At 39.9% G+C, this 21,949-nt stretch overlaps 1 protein-coding gene across 3 annotated transcripts in view; it reads right to left on the bottom strand.

Annotated features, from left to right (window-relative positions):
• The window catches only part of usp32 (ubiquitin specific peptidase 32), a 28,024-nt gene extending 7,205 nt beyond the window's left edge, over positions 1-20,819 (bottom strand). For 2 of the 3 annotated variants that reach the window (XM_041236580.1, XM_041236582.1), the window contains exons 1-22: positions 20,613-20,819; positions 17,810-17,937; positions 14,035-14,140; positions 13,476-13,594; positions 13,064-13,223; positions 9,902-10,033; positions 9,514-9,621; positions 7,915-8,030; positions 7,653-7,715; positions 7,306-7,389; positions 7,122-7,183; positions 6,424-6,526; positions 5,516-5,693; positions 4,746-4,918; positions 4,297-4,437; positions 3,837-3,996; positions 2,420-2,574; positions 2,046-2,127; positions 1,885-1,959; positions 557-695; positions 345-450; positions 9-182 (exon numbers count right to left, since the gene is read on the bottom strand). In XM_041236580.1, coding sequence (XP_041092514.1) covers positions 9-182; positions 345-450; positions 557-695; positions 1,885-1,959; positions 2,046-2,127; positions 2,420-2,574; positions 3,837-3,996; positions 4,297-4,437; positions 4,746-4,918; positions 5,516-5,693; positions 6,424-6,526; positions 7,122-7,183; positions 7,306-7,389; positions 7,653-7,715; positions 7,915-8,030; positions 9,514-9,621; positions 9,902-10,033; positions 13,064-13,223; positions 13,476-13,594; positions 14,035-14,140; positions 17,810-17,937; positions 20,613-20,670 — 2,622 coding nt within the window. In that variant the 5' untranslated portion in view covers positions 20,671-20,819. The remainder of the gene's footprint in view (positions 1-8; positions 183-344; positions 451-556; positions 696-1,884; positions 1,960-2,045; positions 2,128-2,419; positions 2,575-3,836; positions 3,997-4,296; positions 4,438-4,745; positions 4,919-5,515; positions 5,694-6,423; positions 6,527-7,121; positions 7,184-7,305; positions 7,390-7,652; positions 7,716-7,914; positions 8,031-9,513; positions 9,622-9,901; positions 10,034-13,063; positions 13,224-13,475; positions 13,595-14,034; positions 14,141-17,809; positions 17,938-20,612) is intronic. The other variant, XM_041236581.1, reaches the window with a different exon arrangement.
• Between the last annotated feature and the right edge of the window lie 1,130 nt (positions 20,820-21,949).

Here is a 21,949-nt window from a genome sequence, read left to right as displayed (position 1 = left end):
ACACAAACCTCAGCTGCCACCTCCCAGTCCGGGCGTCCATCGCTGTCTTTAAGCTCTGCATACGGCTTGTCGTGAACTCGGTTCAGGTCCTCATGAAGACCATCCAGTAAGAACGCCAGGAGTTCTTGAGAGTCCTGCTGCTGGAAACCGTTAAATCTTGGTGCGTACTTTGCTATTGTCCACTAAGATATAATAAAAAAAGACAAACAGGAAAACAAAAAACAGGAATTGAGATGAATTACTGTTTTGTTTTATAACACAGAAAAGCAATTGGCCATACACAATGGTCTCTATGTTTATTAGAACAAGAAAATAAATGGAGTCCAAATATGATGCCTGCCTACCCTGAGTTTTAGTGGGGCCACATTCTTCTGAGTTCCACTCCAAAGCTCTTGTATTAAATCACCGTAGCATTTTGCCATATGGCCTCTCATTCCTATTGGGTTTGTCCTGTTAAAGAAAAATGTGATCTTTGATCAACATCCGCTTCTCTCCTTCAAATCATCACAATGCACAGAATATATCTGGATTGAATTGTAAATGATTCTAGGAATACCTGTTGAGCTCATAGAGGTGCCTCCCTGAGATGAAGTACTGGGTTAGTGGCTGTGTGTTACTGACACACTGGATACTGGAGTTCATAAAACATGTGTTTCCCAAGTTACTTAATCCTGTAGCACCCTTTTCAGTTGGAACTGCAAGAAATTGAAATAAACTTCATAATACAATGTTTTGTTTTTTTAATAGCATACATTACAATATTCATATAATATTCACATTGTTAAGTACAGCTTTTAACCATGAATTACAGTACTCAGCAACACTTTTCTAAATATGACTGCACCTCTGCAGCTTTACAACTAGTTTACATGATATTTTTTTTGTGAAACCTGAACTCCACTATGTGTTTTCAAAGTCCAATATAAATCGAAATCCCGAATACTCTGCTAACACAAGAACATTTGTATTTCTAAGTTACTTTCTAAGATGTATTTTTAATTGGCAAGTTAACATGTGCTGTATACTGTTGGAAGCTAACCAAACTTGCAAAACCAAAAAAGTATGCCCCTCTCAAGATTTTAAGATAAGAATAATAAAACATCCATGTTTATAACAAAGGAAGTCCTGCTTCCAAACATTCCAATTTAGTTTTTAAATTTTACTGATATAAGACATCACAGTGTGATATCACTGCAACCCTTCCACATGCACAGAACATACCTTTATCACAGTGTGATATCACTGCAACCCTTCCACATGCACAGAACATACCTTTATCACAGTGTGATATCACTGCAACCCTTCCACATGCACAGAACATACCTTTATCACAGTGTGATATCACTGCAACCCTTCCACATGCACAGAACATACCTTTATCACAGTGTGATATCACTGCAACCCCTCCACATGCACAGAACATACCTTTATCACAGTGTGATATCACTGCAACCCCTCCACATGCACAGAACATACCTTTATCACAGTGTGATATCACTGCAACCCCTCCACATGCACAGAACATACCTTTATCACAGTGTGATACCACTGCAACCCTTCCACATGCACAGAACATACCTTTATCACAGTGTGATATCACTGCAACCCTTCCACATGCACAGAACATACCTTTATCACAGTGTGATATCACTGCAACCCCTCCACATGCACAGAACATACCTTTATCACAGTGTGATACCACTGCAACCCTTCCACATGCACAGAACATACCTTTATCACAGTGTGATACCACTGCAACCCTTCCACATGCACAGAACATACCTTTATCACAGTGTGATACCACTGCAACCCTTCCACATGCACAGAACATACCTTTATCACAGTGTGATATCACTGCAACCCCTCCACATGCACAGAACATACCTTTATGTCGATCCATTTTGCTGCTGTTTGCTATGAATGACATCTCCTCAGGCCAGCTCATGTCTTTGTTCCGAACTAAGAAAACAAATCAGAGTTATGTCACACAAAGTATCAAGCTTATTCTACTAATCTTTATATTGGAATAAAGCTTCAAGAAATACCTTCGATTACTAAGTGCTGCTCATCCTGGATTTTCAAATACTCTAAGGTGTGATCTTCATCATCGAGAAGTGTCAGGTAATTCTGCAACAAAATCCAAGTTACAACATGTAGGGTGATGCACACAAACCACGACGACTCCTAATGCTATAAGCCAATTAGTGCCACACAGCAGGACTGGAAAGCTTCAGCTAACCAGAACAGGCTTCATTGGGTCTAGTTATGCACCGTTCCACTGAACCATCAATCATAATAGAAATATTGCACAGACTTTCCTCTTATTATAGATTATTTTTCCAAACTTCTTCAATTCTTATTACTTGAAAGTGAAGCATGAATCCTGGAGCCAGCGACTGAAAGCACGAATGTTCTTTACCTCGCTGTTGTACAGCCAGAGCCGCATGTCCTCCTCTTTAATCCGAAGTCTCTGGGACAGGTATTCATGGATGTCTTTGATGGTTTGCATTCGACTAAAGCAGCCTGTGTATGCTAACACTCGCTTTAACGGAGCGCTGGGAGAAGGTACATTTCCTGTGTTGAGACCAATGACATTGCTATTTTAAAAATATCTGAAAACATACATTTCACTGCAACATTTGTGCATCTATTGTAAAATGAGCAAACTAGATATGCACAAATACTTCTGAACGCTATCATGGTATTTCACCAACAGTACAACACTGGATTGCGGCTCTACGTGCACAGACATTTGGAAATCTGATTGATAAAGCCAGTATATTGTTATCAGTTATATAACACTTCTCAACACTAACAATATATAACTTTTCAACAAGTACCCTGTAGTAAAATTAAATAGCTTTACCATCTTAATGATTGTAACACATAATGTAGTATGTCGGAGACTGGTTTGCCAGTCTGCCATGCAGAAGGGACCACAATATTCTATGTTTTGAAATGGTTATTAGCCTTGCGAGCAAATGGTAGCGAATAGAGATTTTGATTTAAAATGATAATTTGCTATTAGATTATATTACAAGAATAATAGGAAGCCATCAACATAAAAATACAATTGCAAAAATACTTGTGCATTACTGAAACAAGAACACATCATTAAAAAAAACAAAAAGCAACCATGGTTGGTAATCGACAGTGAGAGGATTAGTTGTAAGACAGCAGCAAGAAAGGGCACAGGCAATTGATAAAAAGGATTTGTCAATACATTAGTGCAGGGAATTAATCACGTCTGATTGATTCAAACACACAAATTAAATCATCCCAGATCATAAATTTCATAAACAAAAAGAAATTAAATTAAAAATGAACACAAGGCTTCCCAATTAGAAACATTTAAAGCCATGAACTAAAACACAAATCAGTCCCTCTACTGAGTGTAGAATACCATGTCACAGTTAAGGATATGAACGGAAGGGGCCACATTGAAAAGCTTGTACTGTAATTATTATTACAGTATATTAAATGTATTGCATTATTTTGTAAATGGTAACTACAAATGGGAATAAAATAAACACAAGTTCTTTTTAGTCTGAATAGAGAAACCGTTAACAAGCAACCCACTTAATAAAACACATTGTTCCATGAGTATACATTTCTCAGGTTCTGTGCATTTGCACTTTTAAACTAGAATGCAAAACAGACCTTCAATATTAAAGGTGAACAGCTTGCAATGACCAGGCTGCATAATAGGCAGATTTCTACCTGCACTATAATGTATTGGAATTGAACACAATGACATCTCGTAGCCTGATGAAGTTATGTGCAGACTGCCAGTGCCCGGCCTGAGCTGCCTGCTTCTTGCTGCACTCTTACATTACCTCTGGGGACATGCTGAGGAAACATTCTCAGGCTCATCATACCCATATTGACCCAGATATTGGACTGCTGTGTCCGTGTAGCAGGTTGCTGTCGCAGGAAGAGCAGGTAGCGAGGGAACAGTTCCAGCTCTGCCTGCTCACTTCTGCTGTGTTTAATGACCTAAAGAATGTTTCAGAAAAGGAAGAAATACACACAAAGTGTTAAAATGCTCCCTTTTTCTGGGATATGGAATGTGCAGAACAGCTATAATGAACTCTTTAAACATTGCAGAAAAAAAACAGTCCCTGGAATTAGAACAAAAAAATTTCAATCAAAACAGAACAGCAGTTAACCAAAGCCAGTCATGGGTCTGCCCATAAACAATACTTATTAGATACAGAAACTACTTCATAAGTTAAACACGGCCGCCAGCTCAAGGGTGTGTGGGTATTGTGGGATATTTCTTACGGTAGTACTTACCGGCCGAGGTAAACTAAGGTTGGCTCCATACCAATGACAGAGTGCTCTCCACACAGGCTCAGGTACTGTCTCATAGTCTCTACCTTGAATCAACTGCAGAGAACGCTTTAATCGCCCCCCTTCCATAGTTAAAGTAGGAGCCTGAAGAAAAAAACACGTTTTTTTTCAAATTCCCATTCTCACAAACCCAAGCTTAGCACAGAGAAACGACTTTGTCTAACAAATTCAGGATATTTCTGGTAAGGTATATGACATAGCTGGATATTTTGACCAGGTGTATGCGATCTCTTATGTTTTTACAGCAGCACAGTGTACGGAACACTACATACTGTGTGAAGCCGTATTGAGAAACATTCTTTGAGAATCAGAGCATGACTTTTGAAGCCACAACAGCTTTGATCCTTGTTGTTGCTGAGGTCACTTCTACCTAAGCCTGTGTTAAACCCCACCTTGGCAGCCTCTTGGGTGACTAGCGGTTGGTTATCGATGGCTCCTGGTTTCTGGGGAGAAAGCTGTGACAACATGTTCCCGTTGTCCCCCAGAAAGCACTGGTTGTTGTTGTCTGATGAATTGGGCTGCCTAGCAAAGCAAACATCTCCAGCGGCACTGGACAGAATTAAACCTGAAGAAAAACAAAAATTATTTTGTTTCCGCTGTAATAAAGGTTTGACAAGGCTACCCGTCCCGAAACAATCAGAACAGGATGTTGTAGGGTTATTCATGATAAAAGAACTGATTTGGGTCGTACTCTGAAATGCAATCCAGAAAGTTAAAAAATACATGGCTTTCCAAATAATCAGTGCGCTACATCTAATAATTTGGCTACAAATTATAATAAATTGGGAGCTGCGCAGATCTGACTGCAACAGATCCTTGGAGGGACTGACTGATATTCAGAGCTGTACAGATCTGACTGCAACAGGAGACCCTTGGAGGGACGGACTGATATTCAGAGCTGTGCAGATCTGACTGCAACAGGAGACCCTCGGAGGGACTGACTGATATTCAGAGCTGTGCAGATCTGACTGCAACAGGAGACCCTCGGAGGGATGGACTGATATTCAGAGATGTGCAGATCTGACTGCAACAGGAGACCCTCGGAGGGACTGACTGATATTCAGAGCAGTGCAGATCTGACTGCAACATGACCCTCGGAGGGACTGACTGATATTCAAAGTTGTGCAGATCTGACTGCAATATGACCCTAAGAGAGACTTACTACTGCCTGTCGTCTCTGAGGCCTCTGATGCTGTGGAAATGTTGTCAGAAAACTTTTCTTCCGAGGAACTGTAGGAATGTATTATTCCTGCCTTGTCCTCCCCTTGCTCCACTGCAGCTGCTGGGCTCTTTCCTCCACCAAGGACACAGGGCTGCTCAACCACGATTGGCTTATTGTCCTAAAGAAATAGAAAATAAAGCTGAACTGTACTGATACTGACACCAGAAGTGTCATTTCACAACCACACATAGAATATATACGTAGTCCTAACGGTAATAAACCAGACACTTTGCCATGTTCAGGTAAGCAATACACATTTAGAAGAACAAGAACTTCACCATACTTACATAAAATGCTACAAAACGTTGCCCATAAAATAGACACCACTACGGGAATTTCCCAGCACTGTGTCTCAAATGCAGTGATTTCGTATTACACTACATGAAATGGGTTTGAAAATGCTCCAACACAGACTATAGTGAATGGCTGAATGACACATTTGATTAGATCCACCCTTCAGAGAACCCTCCTACTCCAACAGTTAGTTGTTAGGTCATTCCTTGCAGTTCTGTAGCAATTCTTCCAGTTCACTCCCAATTCAGCAAATATTTACTTTAAAAACCCAGCATTGTTTCTTTTCATTGGCTTGGTGACTGGCCAATTCCTGCTCCCTATAGCTCAACGGGCACTTCATTTAAGTGACAAAGTTTAACTGCGACTGTCTGTGACGCTTTATGTCAGATATTTGTGATGCATAAAAAACTGACAAGGTGATCAGAAGCTGCTGTATCCTGTGCATAGGGTCAAAATATTAGCATCATAGCAGACACTGAGATTCACTGAGCAAGCAGGCCATTCATGTTTCTTTCAGTTTATACTCCAGGTAAACGAGCGTCCTTCCCACTTACATATTTGACATATTCCTTCCACTGTTGCCACCACTGCATTGAAATGAGGAACCAGTTTTGTGCAGGCTGCAGTCCATGTCTGCTTTCTCTCTCTAGCCATCCTCTACACAACAGTGGAAATAAGCAAGGCATTCCATTAGTGACAAGGCTAGCTTTACATCACACATTTATCATTTCTCAACTTGCAGTCTGTGGGTTTGACTTAAATCACATACTTATAACAGGGTTAGAAACGCACACTGCACCCAATCCTAGGTGTTGGAACGACCACCTGTTAAATACTGTATACTGATCAGGATATAGGATATAAAGTATTCAGAACGCCATTTGTTCCTCCCCTGTAGCTGCATGATAAACTCCTACCAGGAAACCTACAGACTCAGGGGAGACTTATTCATGTGGTGACAAGTGTTATCAGTTTAGAGCAGATTTACCAGGAATCTGATTGCTAAAACTCGTAGCCTCTAACTGGTAATTTCAATGATGTATCTAAAGAAATAGAGTTCTGAAACCCATTGACTGGGTGCAGACCTAGTGTGGGTTTCGTTTGGAAAGTATAACAATGCTTTCCTTTACTACAGGAATAATCCTCATAAATTGAAGACCTACTAATCTACTGTAGCACATATGCTGAATAATGAATTAGGCATTGCGACATCTCTTTGACAAGAAGGCAATATGGTAGATATAGTTTGTACCTAATAATCTGACCCTCCTCTTCTGGAGTTGCAGGTCTCAGACCCAAAACTATGTGGCACACCTGCAAAATAAAAATAAAACAACAAACCCAGGCACTGAGAAGCTGCCAGGCACTCTCTTAAGAACCCTGCCTGTTAACTGAGCTGGAATTAAACACAGGTCCATCTTTCTATTTTACAGTACCTGAAACAGGAGGTTGAGAAACTCATTGGCAAGGGCACTCTTTACACTCCATATCTGATAGTCTTCAAGGGTCAAATGTCCCATCTGTAGAAACATTAAGTAAGTCAATAACATAAATCAAAACATCCTACCCAAAAAGGAAACGAATGAGTTGTTATTTGGGAGTTTGTACAGTAAAAGCGAAAACTACCTGTGTAAGGGTACTCAGCATGATACAGTGTAATGATGTAGTGGGAAAAACATTGCTGCAATATAACTTGGCACAGCAGGTACCCCACCACACAAAACAGCAGCATGTCAAAGTGTCACAATGACTTTATAACCACGCTTGATTTGAAATTGCTTACCTTAGTGGTATCATGCAATTTCAAGATGTCTTCAACAATTTCTGATACATCAGTGTGCAATTCCTTAAAATGGCAAACAAAAAAATAACAATTTTGCTTTATTTAGATGTGGTTATGAATAATATGCTATGCTAAGATCTACCATCACCTGTAAAATATGCTAAGATTTTCTGTCACCTATACAGTATGCTAAAAAATCCAAATATTCCTAAAACACAGTGACAGTAACCTCACAGCGAACATGTGCTGAGAAATGACTTACAGAGATTGTGTCTGTGCGGTTGTCCTTCCAGACCTCTAAAAGCGCAGCAACCATTTCCTCAAGTTCACTTGGGGACAAAGTCCCATCCCGGTCGATATCAAACACCTTGAAACAAACTGCATGGGAAATGAATACAGCATCCAGCATGACCAGCCAGACTCCAATACGAATAGAATCCAGCATGATCAGCCAGACTCCATTCCGAATAGAATCCAGCATGATCAGCCAGACTCCAATCAGAATAGAATCCAGCATGACCAGCCAGACTCCAATCAGAATAGAATCCAGCATGACCAGCCAGACTCCAATCAGAATAGAATCCAGCATGACCAGCCAGACTCCAATCAGAATAGAATCCAGCATGACCAGCCAGACTCCAATCAGAATAGAATCCAGCATGACCAGCCAGACTCCAATCAGAATAGAATCCAGCATGACCAGCCAGACTCCAATCCGAATAGAATCCAGCATGACCAGCCAGACTCCAATCAGAATAGAATCCAGCATGACCAGCCAGACTCCAATCAGAATAGAATCCAGCATGACCAGCCAGACTCCAATCAGAATAGAATCCAGCATGACCAGCCAGACTCCAATCAGAATAGAATCCAGCATGACCAGCCAGACTCCAATCCGAATAGAATCCAGCATGACCAGCCAGACTCCAATCAGAATAGAATCCAGCATGACCAGCCAGACTCCAATCAGAATAGAATCCAGCATGACCAGCCAGACTCCAATCAGAATAGAATCCAGCATGACCAGCCAGACTCCAATCAGAATAGAATCCAGCATGACCAGCCAGACTCCAATCCGAATAGAATCCAGCATGACCAGCCAGACTCCAATCAGAATAGAATCCAGCATGACCAGCCAGACTCCAATCCGAATAGAATCCAGCATGACCAGCCAGACTCCAATCAGAATAGAATCCAGCATGACCAGCCAGACTCCAATCCGAATAGAATCCAGCGTGACCAGCCAGACTCCAATCCGAATAGAATCCAGCATGACCAGCCAGACTCCAATCCGAATAGAATCCAGCATGACCAGCCAGACTCCATTCCGAATAGAATCCAGCATGACCAGCCAGACTCCATTCCGAATAACTCTGCCTCAAATCCATCATCAACAACATACCACATTATTCCAATTCAGGATCCGAACTGAAGTAGATTGTATATATGAGCACACATGCTCCAGCTATACTGACCTCTAAAAAAAAGACATCTTCGCAGTGAAAGGACAGATTCCTCAAGTAAAGTAGGAGGAATAAAAAGCACAAGCTGCAAAATGATGTATTTTCTAATGCACTAACTACATACAACAGATGCATCTAATAATAATAAAAAATGAAATTAAAAAAGCATCAATAGGTAAGTTGCCTAAAACTGATTAGGTAAAATGCTGAATTCAAATTTTATCTGGATAAATAAAGACTAATAATAAATAAATAAACATATACATTATATGACTGCTAAAGGGACTTTACAATATTTTACACCATCATGTATGAATAGCAGTTTTACATTATTTAAAACATTAAATCTTATCAATAAATAGACATAATTTAAAAATAAAGATGTCAAACAAACATACATTTCTGTCTCTCTGCCAAAGGCCCTCTACAGCTTGCCGAGAGCCCGCAGGAGATCTCTTTGAAGTCGATGTGATTGTCGCGGTTCTCATCAAACGCGTTGAATAGACCTGGAACAGAGAGCAGCCAGTTAATGGGTTCTGAAAATTGCTTGCTTTTTTTTTTTTTAATCAAACACAGTAAATCACTTTAATAGCCACTTCATAAAAAAGGAAAACTGTTTGATAAAACTGGTCAAAGGTTCTGACACCCTTTTCCCTGGCCCAGGCCTGCAGGTAAATGTAAAACAGCACGGCTGAGACAAGCACAAAGCTTTGTGCCGTGTACTACATGTTTTTAACGACAGCCGTGTCCAGCAGTTCTTTTAAAAAATAATGCCTTTTCCATTACCTTCACTTAAAGATGCATGAATGGGAGGTGAGACTAAAGGGACGAACGTTTCCAAATCAAAGCGTCCAGTCCTTGACTGAGCTTTCAATAACCAGTAGCGCTTCTCTAGGTCGATGATATCCGATTCTTCTACTGCAAAGGAAAGTAAAAGCTGTAAGTGATGAGAATCCTAGGGCACCTTTAACATGACAAGCAAACCGAGTCCGCTCTGGAGATGTAGTGAAGGAGAGCCTTGCATTCAGCCTGGGTCCCGTTGCTAATGTCCTTGATACAGTACAGATATGATGTATCCTAAATGGGTGCCATCTAATGTAACCCCCCCCCTTTGACTGAGGAAAGTTAAAACAACAAAAACAATGATCTGTTAGCATCAGCCAACAAAGCTTCCACCTCATGTTTCATTTTCTCTTTACAGCTTCATAAACTGACATTTACTGTTACTAGTCTGAAAATAATTAGCAATGACACCGTTTTGGTGTCTAAAAATACTGACTTTAGGATAAGGAACATTTTCAAAATCTAAAATTCAATTAGAAGTCATATTATCTGATATATGTAAGAGGATTAGCCTATTCTTAGGTCACCAGTTTTTATTTTGCCAAGTCAACTGCTTATGTTAATAGGATTGCATGGCAGCAAGTCCCCTTATAAACACAATCACACTCACGACAGCTAATAAACAAGAACATTTGAAAAATAAAATGTATCCCATGTGTGTGCGGGTTCGAGTTTCAAATGGAAAATCTATTGTATTTTACAAAAGCCAAAAATCAATTGTCAATAAACCAAGATACCCATTACATTACCCCTCACAGCCAGCAGCCTTTTTATATGAATTTTAATCCTATATATATATAAATAAATAAATCCCCTACATCATCAACCTTCTGAAATAAATGATATAAGCATATTTTATACATATCTCACAATGTCTAAATCAATTCATGGAATCAGTTCCACTAAATATGCACACTCCTCTCACATACCGTGCTCTATATAAATCACAATGAATGGGTAACATATAGTCTGTGCTACACAGTAACTGAAAACAAGGGCATACAATACACCTCACAGTACACACAAACAACAACAAGCGACGTTACTTTAGAAACAATGTTATTAAATGCTACCCACCTAAAGGCACAATTTTGTCAGCCTGGCAACAGAAGCAACATACCATATTCCACACATGGCAATGGACACTGGATAAGGATTTCTGTCCACCATACCAAACCCCACCAGGGGCAAGTCCCTGTCTAAAGAACCCTAACCCTTACCACCACTTTGAGATGCCACGTTCATCGCAACAGACTAGTTTAAAAACACAGTCCAAGATTCCTGGCACACATGTCATCACTGTGGCTCGCTGGTCTTCATCGCTGTGGAAGAGCTGCCCAAAGGGCCAGACTCGTATGATTATAGACGTGTGCAGCCCTGGAAGCTACGGTAAGAGGATAACAAGGTGACAGGCAGCAGATTAGATGCACTGCAAGTTCTTACTCTGATTGGCCTGCAACTTGCTAATATCCTGACTGTCTTTAAGTGACAAACACACACACATCTAACACTGCCTGGGCCATGCAGTGTATTCACTGTACCTAATCAGATGCATATTATCTTGGATAAAGACAAGTCTTCACTCTCGGACTTGGATATGGCTTTAAGTAAAAAAATATGAACAGCAAAATTGAGTTCTAATCTTTTTCTTAATAGTTCTTAGCTTGGTGAAAATAGCTGTTTGATTAAATATTCCTTATTTATGCTAAGGATACATGTAGCAAAACTATAAAAATGTATTTATAGAATTTTGAAACTACTGTACACATTTTTAGTAATATGTCAATTCAAATATTTTTTCTACACTAGAAGGGAAGGCTACCAACTGAGCTATGCCAGAACACTAAACTAACTAAGCTAGACTCGAATAAAGCAAGATACGTTGTCATTGTAAATTCCCCCAGGCAATCAAAGTCTAATTAAAGTTTCAGGCAAGAGGAATCCCCTGAACTGAGGCTTGTTAAAATGAACAAACAAGCCTTAGATTCAGGGGGTTCCTTCTATAAATCACATTTCTCTCTTGGCTTAAAGAAAAAATGTTTTCACAGGACAAACAAACTGTAACCAAGTTCAATGAAGTCAACTCTGTGAGCAGGATTGCCTTTCTGCCAGCCAGCTGATTTTTTTATTAGCGCTTTACCCAGGTTCTGCACTGTGGTAATGACACAAAGCTCTTCTTTACGACCCCCAGGACCACCAGGGAAATCATGAAACCAAGAAGAAAGGCTGAAAGGAGACTGGCCTGGGAGGGGCACAGTGCAGCTTACTAACCCTGGCTCCAGGTTCTCCAGGGGACTCACTAATCGAACACGGAACAGGAATGCATTACTGGCATCACACATTCTCTGCTCTGCGCTACCAGTACTCCAAATAGATGCAGAAACATTATTCATATTCAGTGTCAGCATCAGCAATGTCATTCACCTTAACATGCAAGTGGTATTGAAAGCATTTAAATAGAGCCACAGTCATAAACCCCATAATCCAGAGCCTTTCCTGAAAGCAGCAATACATGAGAAAGAGTCAGGACAAGAGGCAGCAATAATGCAAAATCTAAGTTTAATATCCAAGATCCAACCTCCACATATGGAAGCAGCAAGCCTATTTGACATATGGAAGCAATGCAAGACTAAAGTGATTATACTCACATATGTCAAAGTTTAATGATCACCACATAGTCTTATGGTTCTGATAAAAGTAGAATCTGAAATAACAGATTCCTGTCCCCTATACTACTTCTGAATTCTTCAGAAAATGTCAGATCACTTCATGAACCTATTTATGTATATTAGGATGGTTTCAAACAATATAAGCAAATGCAAGGGTACACATTCAGAAAAATACAAATTGTCCTCCTTCTTGCTTGTTTTTATAATATTCCAATTGTTTTATTCCTTTCAGAAAATGTGCCTTTGTAATTGCTTCAAAATAGCATCCAAAAAGTTTAGCAATGTTTAAGATTACCATCTCATATAAAGATTTGTCAACAGTTGTCTTAGTGAGTTAATAATTTATAAGGATTCATGCAAATTGTATCCTCTAGAAAAAAGTACCCTCTGAAAAATATGCAATAGACAGGTATACAAGTAAAAACAGCAAACGTACAGTGTGTGACTCCGGCCAGTGTCTGGTAGAAGGTGGGGGTGTCACTGTCATCGGTAAGAGTGACACACACTCCCCCGGAGAGCAGCCAGCGAGAAAACGTGAACGCATCTTTGTTCTGCAGTAACCAGCTCTTAAACTTCTCATAATTTACTTTCTCCCCCTAAAAACACATAATAAAAACTTAAAATGCATTACTGTAACATTACACAATACAGCTATGGCCAAATGTTTTATTTCACCTAGAAAATGTGTATATATACATATATACATATATATACATATATATATATATATATATATACACACACACATAGAGAGAGAGAGAGAGAGAGAGAGAGAGAGAGAGAGAGAGAGAGAGAGAGAGATGGTATTTAGCATCCCAATGCACATCTCTGTGAGGATTCACACAGACCTCAGTGAAGCACCTCCTCAGTGAAGGGGGCACTTCTCCATCCACAGCCCGGAGCCTGCTCTCCATCTCCTCACGAACAACATAGTTGCCCGATTCACTGGCAAAGAGGCTGAAAATGTCTGCAATGGGACAAAGGAAATACCTCAGTACACCGCAGAGGAGAAAGTACTGCAGTACCAGAAAACAAATACAAATTCAACTTGCATGTTCACCATTGAAAAGAGATGGCAGTGTTACTATATTCACTGTCTACAGATCTATAGAGCCAACATGGAGATTGTGCAGGGGTCTGCATATTGCACGTGTTTCACTGTGCTCCAAAAATGATTACAGCCAGCAGGAGGAGCCGGTTACTGGCAATATCTAACATACAGTTTTGTCAGTTGGTGAGAAAACATTTCTGTATTATTAGAAAAAAATCATGTTTAAGGTTACAGATACATAAAATGATATACAAGAAAAAGGAAAAACCATACCTGTTTCCCAGGGACTTGGCAACAATAAGATAAGCGATTAAAAACCTGGGTATATACAACTCTGCAGAAGACATCCTACTTACATTTAGCCTTCTCTTCATCTCTTCCCCTCGTTAGTAAGACCAAACCCACTATTAAGTTGTTAAAATGAAGTCCTTTCGATGTGCCACCAAATGAATTATAGATTACCTAGAGGTAAAAAAAAGATATGTCTTTAAAAATGTTTAAATCTCATACGATGCATAACCATAGAACAGGCATAACAAAGAGCAGTAACCCTTGATTATAATCTTTAAATTGTGCTAAAGAACATCCTTAGAAAGTTCCAGCCCCTCTGAATAAGACATTCTCTAGATACATGTAAAGCACTGCTTCTAATATAATATGCATCTTTGGTGAGAACAATAAAACAGGGCACTTAAAAATAACACAGAAAAAACACTGACAAGGGCATTGTCTAATATTACAGAGGACCCAGTACCTACCTCCCTCCCCTCCTTCCCACCCCCCTACCCCCTTCTTCCCATCCCTTCCTCCCTCTCTCCTCCCCTCCTTCCTCCTCTTCCCCCACCCCTTTCTTCCCATCGGGAGGAGGAGGGAGAGGGAGAGGAGGGAGGGATGTGGGAGGAGGAGGAGAAGGAGAGGGGGGGGAGAGGGGTGGGGGAAGAAGGGTTCCCCTCCTCCTCCCCTCTCTCCCTCCCCTCCTGCATCTGCTGGGATACACTCTACTGATGCTTGCAATTCTTTCCTCTAGCTGCTGTGATTACCAAGAAGCTGACAGTAGATTGGCAAGCCATAATTAAAAGTGTGCTCAGTACTAGTATGAAAATGAGGCAATTAATCAATGAGCTATTGTGATTACATGGCCTGTCAAGGTTTTGAAAGCTACTAACTTATAGAATAAGCAAGTTCTATAAAGCATCATCATAGCTAATAGTTCAGATTAAGATTGATACAATATAGATGAATTATAAAAACAGAGTTGTGTTTTTTTTTCTATTCAACAGTGTGCGAGGCGCTTCACTCTAGTCCCTCCTGTATCTTGGTGGTCAGCACAGCTGATAACCTCATGTAGAACACTGCTATGAACTGGTGTGTCATATTCAGCATCATGCTATACTAATACCCTTCAGTCTACAGGGAAGAGACAAGACTGCATCCCATTCCAGCCTGAAACTAGTCAAGTACATCGGGGTGAGAGGGAGGAAGCTGCTATAGCCCCCAGTGCAGATTGTTTTTTTTAATGAACTGATCAGCTAAGACAGGCATGTCAAATGTCACAGAATCAAAGGGGATTAATGGCAAAGAACTTGCTACCGGTCAGTGCGATTATCTTTCTGACAGATTCAATGTACTGTGCAAGTCCAGAGTAATACACAGTCCACTCCCAGCCTCTCTGAACAATAACGCCTCTGCCATTGCTACAGCGGCAATGCACAGTACAATCTAAACTCACTTGCTTTGTGTATTTCTCCCTCTCAAAAACACAAACAAAAGCACAAAAAAATATGCAATTACCAGATCTGTGAAAAGATGATTCTCTCTCCTTAGAAATAACTGGCTTTTCAGGCTTTCAAAAATGGAGTTTATGATTCTAAAGATAGTGACTTTGCAAACCTAATGGAAATTAAAACTTTAAAACAAAAACATTTCTACTGTGCCTAGAGTGTTCAAGAAAACTTCAAATAGTGTGAAAAGGACACGTGTTGCTGTTTGTAGAATAAGTGCACCCTGTATGTTAAATATGAAAGGGAATCCAGTATCTCAAAGCAGACCATGCCACAGCACCCCTTCCTAATCTAGTGCTGTGGATTAGAGCTCCAGGACACAGCACGGACTGGCAAACATGTCACTGCCTTCTGACTTCATGGCCCAGGATGAGCTGCATGTTCTAATACTGGGTAACAGACAGCGAGATGCAGGCTTTAGTAAGAACAAGGATAAGTACTTCACCTTTCAAACCCTAAATCCATTTCCCACATTATCATCTCCATTACTATCTCTGAAATAGTGGCAGTATTTAATCTCATGTGAGATCTACAGCACTCACAAATACTGCAATTTATTAATAGCTAATCCGTAATGAAAATTGTCCCGTTGACCTAAAAGTCTGCTCGAGTAATATAAGTTGTCACTGTTCACCACTGCTACCCTAAAAATTTACCTTAGAAACTATACAAGTAATATATCATTCTAAAACAGAACAGTTCACATGTCCAGGGGGGACAGTCTTTCCTATATCTTCACTGAAAGTGCGCACGATTAGATTAACTGTGATTTTTTTTTTTCTGCAAAAGCCACATTTATTATAAAAAGGAAGATCCAGCTAGCTGCTTGTTAATACTGCACTTCCCTGGGTCTGAGGCCACAGGAGTGTAATTTGTTCAATCAGGGAGTTCAACGCTTCCTTTTCGGCCCCAGTCAAAATCTACCCTCTGGCATAATAAACCTGCTCACAAACCAAACCATAATCCATAAGGTCACCAAGCACGTCCATCCCTTTGGCAATGCGCAGGGCTTGAAACTTGCACAGCAGGTGCTCATAGCCAGAACACATCGGGTTCCTAAGGGAATTTATCTTTTTATATATTCTCTTAAACCACTGTTAAGGGGGGAGGCTCTTTCAATACATGCATATTTATTATGGTAGTTACTATGCTTTCATTTTTCCTGAGCCTAAGCCCAGATTCTAGCCATCTTTTGTTTTAAATACAAGCAGATGTATTGTAATATATTACAGGTAACTCAAGCATCACACCATTACGATTTACAAATACTGAAATAAAAAATCAATGTAAAGGTGTCATTATGATAGGCCTCCATAATCAAGAGTAGCACAACCTTTGGGTGTGATTACTTTTCAAAGAGAAAATAATTCAGCTCTTTCTGAATGCCCACTGTAAAAATCACATCCCTTCTAGCAAACTAAATTAGATTGTGGTACAAATAGCTCATTGCTCGTGCGATAAAACCCATCTCTGTTTTCTCAGGATGAACGGCTGAGTATTCCAGCACTGACCCCCTTTTAAATGGAGCCTGTCATGTATCATATCTTTCACAGTGAAATCAATAGCCAGTAGTTGATGCAGGGACAGTGTAGTGTTCCAATTAAGACTAGATCATGTGTTTACAGATGATAGCTGCTGTAAAAATGTACACTTTCAAGAATCAGCATCTCTTTTTCTTTTATTTTGAAGGTACAGCAATTGCCCCATTTAACTTTGTTTCAGACATTCTAAACAGGGTGATTAGAAGAATCAAAGACAGCAAGGTTTAAAAGTACTGTGTACTGGTATATAAAACATTTGACAACATGTGTATAATTTTATAACAAGTACAGTGTATGGAAGTTATGTTTAAATCTAAAATAAACAACTGGAGAACGAGCAGGGATTCCCCAATTAATGTGTTTGTGGTTTCCTGTTTAGAACTATGACCTTTAGTGCAATTTAATGAAATGTGTGATTGCTGAACGTGATTATTAACAAATTCAATAAGAGACTTTGGTTTTATCAATGCAGATCAGTCTAGATTTTAATGAAGTGTTTTAAATAATGTGCTCTGCCCTGAAATGAATATGAAATGCACAGGCCTGGAGAAAACATTTAAAAATGGACTGACTCACTACAGGCAGTACATCAAAACAAGAATGCTCAATAGGCTAAAACCTGGGCACCGTAAACCTCAGATTATAAAAAATTTAAAATCCATTTACATTAAACTAGTGTATCTGACAGGCAGGACTGTTAAGAGTGAATGATGTCTGTCTGACAGTCAATGTCTCATCAGCTACCATGGGCACGGCCCTAATGTAATATATTGTGCACAACATTTAAAAAAAAAAAAAATTAAAATTACCTCTGCAACCTTGGGTGGAACCACATCTCCCAGCACTTCTCTGATGAAGCCTTGCTGGTTCATGTAGCAAGACAGCCCACTGGTTCTCTTGAAGGCATCTTTCAGCCGTTTGAGCTCTACATCAGTAACTGCAAGACAAAAGGAACCCTGAGTGTCACCCTGGAGAAGGAGATGTGCTGCGTCAGTACAAAAGGTGCAAAAGGATCCAGGTAAATCAAACCCTCAGAGGAGCATATTGAATAGTGCAATTCTCAGCATGACCTACATTTATTTTCCTCCTTAAATTTCCGCTTGCACTGGGGACAATGGATTTCTATACATTTGGAAAGTCATTCACTAAGTCTCACCTGCTGGCTTGAAAAACTAAAAACTGAATTATACCTAACCCTGCCTCTAGAAATACTGTTTTTAACTCATTGATGGGAGTGCAGACCAGCTAGTCTGTGAATCGTTTAGGTTTAAGAGAAGAGATTTTAGTGCAGATTTCTTTTAGTGCATATTTAAATATTCATACCTGAGTTTATCTAGCCAGTCCATCTGTATGCAAACTACTTACTACTGTATTAAGGCAGGACAGGAAAATCTGGAAAGGCTCAAAACAACTGCAGGCTTAAAAGATACCCCCCGCCAGCAGTGCATAGTTACTAGCCCCAAGATACTGGCTATTAGAGACAGATAGATAACACGCAGGTCAAGAAACACTTCTAAAAGCTGCTGAGGTGAACAAGACCAGAACGTCAAGTCCTGAAGAGCAACTCTCTCCCCTCTCAAATCACCTGGTCTAAAGCTGTGTACTATGTACTGATGTGACAGGGCACATAATCCAACAGCTCCACACCCACCATCAGACCATGTGATTATCTACCAATATTCCTGCCAACATTATATATATAAGGGCAACATTTTCTAAATGTCTCTGTTTTAAATTTCAGGGATAAATACCATTTCTTTAGCTTTAAAGGAAGAAACATTGACAGCAATCATTTTTACAATTGGAACATTTGATCTGGTTTATATATGTGTACTCTGAAGGCTGTGGTTTGCTTTAAAAATTTAGCAACACAGCAAAACCAATCTAACTGTTAATCCAAGAAAACAAAGGCCTTGCAGTTTTAGACACTGTGTGTATTGTGTTACTGTGATGCAATCCTTCTGTATTTGTAGACTCCAATATGCAAATTGCATTTATTCGGGTTAACTTGGTTTGTCTTTGACACTGGCTGTCAACAACAATGGCACTAATGCTGAAGATTTTAAATTACATACTTGATGTCAACTCTGGAATTTTTTTAATTTATTTAGGGACAAAGAAGTGATACCTGAGATAACAAGAGTTCTGACTAGAACTTCCAGTAACACAGACTAACAGTAAATGTCTGCTTGTAAATTTCTCTACAAGCACCACACTCCCACCCCCAGGAGCCTTGTTGTTTGTTTAATGTAAATGTTTCTGTTTTTAAAGCGTCACAGAAATTCTGAGAAATAAACCTCTGTAGCAAATCAAACCTTTGCCACAGTGTTATTCAATGACAAAGCAAAACAAACAGAAAACACACAAAACCCTTTAAAACAATAACTCGACAGCACTTTGTACATTTAAATATTGTGCTTTCATGCTGTCGTGCATGACAAATTTACAATACTATTTAATCAGATTATATCAATTCATCCATGCCTTCACACACTCAGAAACCCTAATGTAAAACCTACAAACAACCAAGGCAAGTAGGCAAATGTTTCACAGATGAAGACACTGAGAATGGATATTCATAAAGTAATCAACCGTGAATTTAATTATTGATCATTAAAATCTCACAATCTGTGCCAGACTGACATCACAAGACTGAAGTCCTCTAATTATTTATCTGACAGGTATGCAAGAAGCGTGGCGAGCCTCCTAGAACAGCCTACCAGTGTGCTTCCTCTGTACCTGCCTGGAGAGGTACTTGGACTGGATCTTTAGGGTCGGTCAGTCTCCTTATCCTCCCTGTCTTTGAGCTGACCTCTAAGAGATGGGTTCCAAAGGTATTTCATCTAACAGTACACCTCAAGATCCAGGTAACATCCTTGTTGTGCTTGTATCCTGTATTAAATCAGTACTGTCACTGTTACAATGCCCATTTACCTGTCGATGGTATTAACTACAGCAGAAAGTATTGCACAAACCCTTTAATGCTCAACGTATATGTCAACACATTTCAAACCTCGTGTAATGTACTGCTTCGTTTGCTTTGACACAACTGACAGCCGTAATTACTGTTTACACAATTCAGATTTACAGTGAAGCAATCTAACCAAACGGTAAATTTAAAAGAATAGCAGCCAAATTTCACACTGTTAAATTAAATCTGTTCCGGGGGCATTCCAGTGCATGTCGCTACAGCTTTCCTGACATGTTACCGACACTTACCTGTTGACTTTTGCACTAATCACCATGTGACCCTTAATGTCTATGAATCATGTCTGATCCCTGCAGATTAACATTACAACGTTCGACGAGCGCTGCTGGCTGCTGTGCTTACCAGGTTCAAATAATAATTATACCTTTTCCATGACTTGATATTTCATATGTGGAGCATTCGTTTAGCAAATTACAGACACGGACAGTTAAATCAATAAAGAAAAGTGTGCTTCCTGGCTCAATTTCTGCTGTGCCTAATGAACCTGTAAAACTCCCTGGGTGTGTTGCAAAGCGCTTGTAGGTTGTTTACTTTCTATGCGTTGACACTGACAGCAGGACATTTTTGTCCCACCTTCTCCCCAGTCCACTCCCTACACACAGTCAAGAGATTCATATACTCACCTCTCTTGGCGGCCTCGTCGTACGAGAGGAATCCTATCCGTGACTCCTTGGCCCCCATATTACCCTCATTTCACTGTTATAATAGATAATTTGCGTATAATGCCAGTGTCGCTTGGTTAATGCTGTTTATATGTATCTGTTTGCAGTCCCTGTGTTTTCACCGAATGACGCTACTCCTTGCCGACGCCTCCATACTTGGTCACATGACCAGACCACTCTCTAGTCACCTGATGTGGGAGGAAACTGGAAAGAGCAGGTGCAGAGAGCGCATGCGCCTCTTCCGGGGCGCGCCAGGTCGAAGCGGGTGGGAGGCGCAGATAACGTGTAACTGCATCTATTAGCAGTGAACCATAAACTGTGAACATTACAGTGCGAGTCACTGTTACACATTTCCACCTGTCAATGGTAGGCAGTGAACGCTGCACCATGCCCAGTTTTACACGGATGCTAATCATCTGTTATACAGCACTGGTATATTTTGTTTATTTTAAAGACACATGATATTTATTTTTCTGACTGTCCCACTATGCTGTGCTATTAATATTGGTCAGCACAGTCATTGAATCTGTAATTAAGAGAAAATAAAAAACGACGGCAGAGATGCTGAAATACCCCAATTACCGGACTTGAACATAGAAAGCACCACGTGCTACAATGATGTCATACAACACAAACGTGTTTTTGTTTAAGAGTCGGAGTTTAAAAATAATCTTCCATGCCAGTTTGTTTTGGAAATTGGAGCCTGGAATCACGATATAAAGTTTTTGCGTATTTATTTTCTGTCTCTTATTTTCTGGTTAAAATGCCCCGTGAAGCGTGTTTAGTTGCTGTAGATTTCGACTCGAAGCGAGCTGCAGGAAGAAAGAGGAAAGGCAGCCCCGAAATCGTCACTAGAAAGGTACCTGCCGCGACAATTAAGCGCGTTACTCTTTCTAACAATCACAACAGTATTCTATGCGTAAATACAATATATTATTTTATATTATTTTAACCAGACACAATCACTAAATAAAATGTTGTTAGGTACAGTACTTGTGAAATTCAAGTCGGACTCCCTGTAAGTTTGGCCATGCTATACTACAACTAAACAGCTGTATTGCGTTCATGCTGTTTTCCAGGTGAATAAGGACTCGAGTCCATTGAGGGATGATTTAGGAAAGACTGCAGTTACTACAGCCCGTCGTCTCAATCTAATTACATTCAGTATTGTAAGTGTACACCCTGAGGGTTTGAACCAAAATGAGCTACATTAGGAAAAAAATCAGAGGGCAGTACATATTTTGCATCCATAATCTTATAATAAAGCAATTAGAACATATTCATTGTTTTCCTTTAGC

The sequence above is a fragment of the Polyodon spathula genome, chromosome 41 (assembly GCF_017654505.1).
Source record: "Polyodon spathula isolate WHYD16114869_AA chromosome 41, ASM1765450v1, whole genome shotgun sequence".
NCBI classification, from domain to species: Eukaryota; Metazoa; Chordata; class Actinopteri; order Acipenseriformes; family Polyodontidae; genus Polyodon; species Polyodon spathula.
The sequence above is the reverse complement of the archived record's forward strand: the minus strand, read 5'-3'. Positions and strand labels throughout refer to the sequence as shown.